Raw genomic sequence first — 2,289 nt, 5'->3', positions numbered from 1 at the left:
ATAGATTCTCAGCAAATATGTTGAACTCCATTTAAGAAAACATTCAGCTGCTAAAGTTCCTTACAGATTTTTTTTGGAGGGGGATGATTAGAAAGTGTGACACAAAATTCAAACCAGTTGCTTGATAAGACTGAGTCTTCAGCCTCACAAGGGCCATTCTGCAGCAGGCAGTCTGCTCTGCAAACCAGACAGGCAGGGTTTGGTTCAGGTTTGAAAGTCACTGGGCAAAACTAGAATCATCCTCTGATGTATCTTGGTTATGCTCCGGAATAAACCCTTCTCAATATGACTTTCGGCACAGCTTCCTTTACCTGTTTGTTTCTGAGACTGTAGAGGACAGGATTCAAGAGGGGAGGAACAATAGTGTAAAACACAGAGAGAACTATGTCCTGAATCGCCTCAGAGGTCACTGGCGGCCTTAGATACACGTAAGAGATAGAACTGAGGAAGACGGTCACCACGAGGATGTGGGGGACACAGGTGGAGAAGGCCTTCCCCTTCTTCTGTGTGGGGAATCTGAGCACAGTAGAAAATATGCGCACATAGGACATGGAGATGAAAATAAAGCAGCCGCCACATACCACCACAGCGGAGATGAGAATGGAGAGCTCATTGCTGGACGTGTCAGAGCAAGAGAGCCTCAGCAGGGAGGGGATGTCACAGAAAAACTGAGGGACCTCATTGGAGCCACAGAAGTTCAGCTGTAAAGTGTTTCCAGTGTGTGCACCTGCGTAGACCAGGCCACTGAGCAGGGAAGCCAGGGTCAGGCGGACACAAAGTTGGAGGTTTATGATAGTTGAATAATGGAGGGGCTGGCAGATGGCCACATAGCGGTCCCAGGCCATGATGGTGAGAAACAGAATCTCCACAAAGGCACAAAAAATGACTAGGAAGATCTGGGTTGCACAGCCAGCCACTGAAATGGCCCTGTGGCCAGTGAGAGAGTTGACACAGGCAGTGGGGACAGTGACAGAAATGTAACACATGTCCAAGATGGACAGGTTCCTGAGGAAGAAGTACATGGGTGTGTGCAGGTTCTGGTCAGCAGTGGTGACGGTGACGATGAGAAGGTTCCCTAAGAGGGTGGCCAGGTACATGAGTAAGAATAACATGGAGTAGAGGAACCTTAGTTTCCAGCCTTCAGCAAAGCCCATGAGGAGAAACTCGGTCACCATGGTGGAGTTGGCCATCTTGTGGAGATGCTGTCGACTGGGAGGCAGAGGAAAGAAGACAAGGGGCACACAAAAGTCAACAACCACCTCAGATGTTCTTCCTCCAAGTGTTTACTGCTGTATTAGGTAATCTGTGCATGGAGGGACGGCCACTACTGGCTTCCTGATTGGCTTCACCTCTTCTGAGTAGATTGGACTCAGAGCTCAGGAGGTTCCCTGTCTTCTGTAACACCCAGCACCGAGTCATCGTCTCAATGAAAACCGAGTACCCAGTGCATCTGAAATCCCAGTGTTAGAGTAAGGTCACAGTTCCACGAAAGTGTCATTAGGAGCTGACCAGCACCTTTGGGTGGATGTGGACACCCAGCAAGGATGGGCTCAGTGCCCTCCTGCATGGTCTGCCTGTCATCAAGAGACATGCCTCTATTCACTGTCCTGTCCCTATGTGCAGAAATCAGTATTGAGAGTCTCTACACACTCCTAAAGCCTGCCACTGTCAGGACTTCCAGAGAGGTTGGTAGGCTGCTGATTTACATGTGATTTTACAATGTTGTTCTTTGGAAATCTTTCAATTCTGCAAATTATGACTCTGTCAATGCTTGGAGCAAAGTTGAAGCTGTAACTGAATTTGAAGTCACAGCTCGAGGTGAAGTAAGCCCCCTGTGATCACACGGGGAACTGAATACGGGACTTCCTTGGGATCCATGCTGTGGATGTTGTAGGTACTCTACCAAAGCCTGGGTTTCATGACACTCAAATGTATACCTTTGTAATAAAATGGATGGAGGTACTTCCTAATCTTGATCTTCTGATTATTTGTCATTAAAAGTATTTGGCTTTTTGGGTGGTTATGTTGCCCCCAAATTTACTCCTGGGTTTGGTACTGGTTCCAAAGGATAGCACCCTGACACAAACAACCGTAGTTCTGCATTGTCCTCTGACCCAAGTCCCCTCCCTCATTATCTCTACTGCCTGTCTTTCCTTGCTCCATGGACTAATACTTCACTTCTCTCTAGAACAATTTTCCATATTGTTCTATCAGCATGTGCAATTTTGTAACACAGATTTTATGTATTATGTTAGTTTTGTAGGATAATATTTGTGCCTCAGTGACATA

At 47.0% G+C, this 2,289-nt stretch overlaps 1 protein-coding gene across 1 annotated transcript; it reads right to left on the bottom strand.

Moving 5' to 3' along the window:
- Nucleotides 1-257: 257 nt before the first annotated feature.
- Nucleotides 258-1,190, bottom strand: LOC139705881 (olfactory receptor 14C36-like). The gene has a single exon (XM_071612777.1). It carries the CDS (start codon nt 1,188-1,190, stop codon nt 258-260), a length of 933 nt encoding a protein of 310 aa, XP_071468878.1.
- Nucleotides 1,191-2,289: the final 1,099 nt, after the last annotated feature.

Source organism: Marmota flaviventris, chromosome 5 (genome assembly GCF_047511675.1).
Source record: "Marmota flaviventris isolate mMarFla1 chromosome 5, mMarFla1.hap1, whole genome shotgun sequence".
NCBI classification, from domain to species: Eukaryota; Metazoa; Chordata; class Mammalia; order Rodentia; family Sciuridae; genus Marmota; species Marmota flaviventris.
The sequence above is the reverse complement of the archived record's forward strand: the minus strand, read 5'-3'. Positions and strand labels throughout refer to the sequence as shown.

Bases quoted from the DNA above. Each gene is read 5' to 3' on its own strand.
- LOC139705881 (XM_071612777.1), bottom strand. From the start codon at position 1,190: ATGGCCAACTCCACCATGGTGACCGAGTTTCTCCTCATGGGCTTTGCT.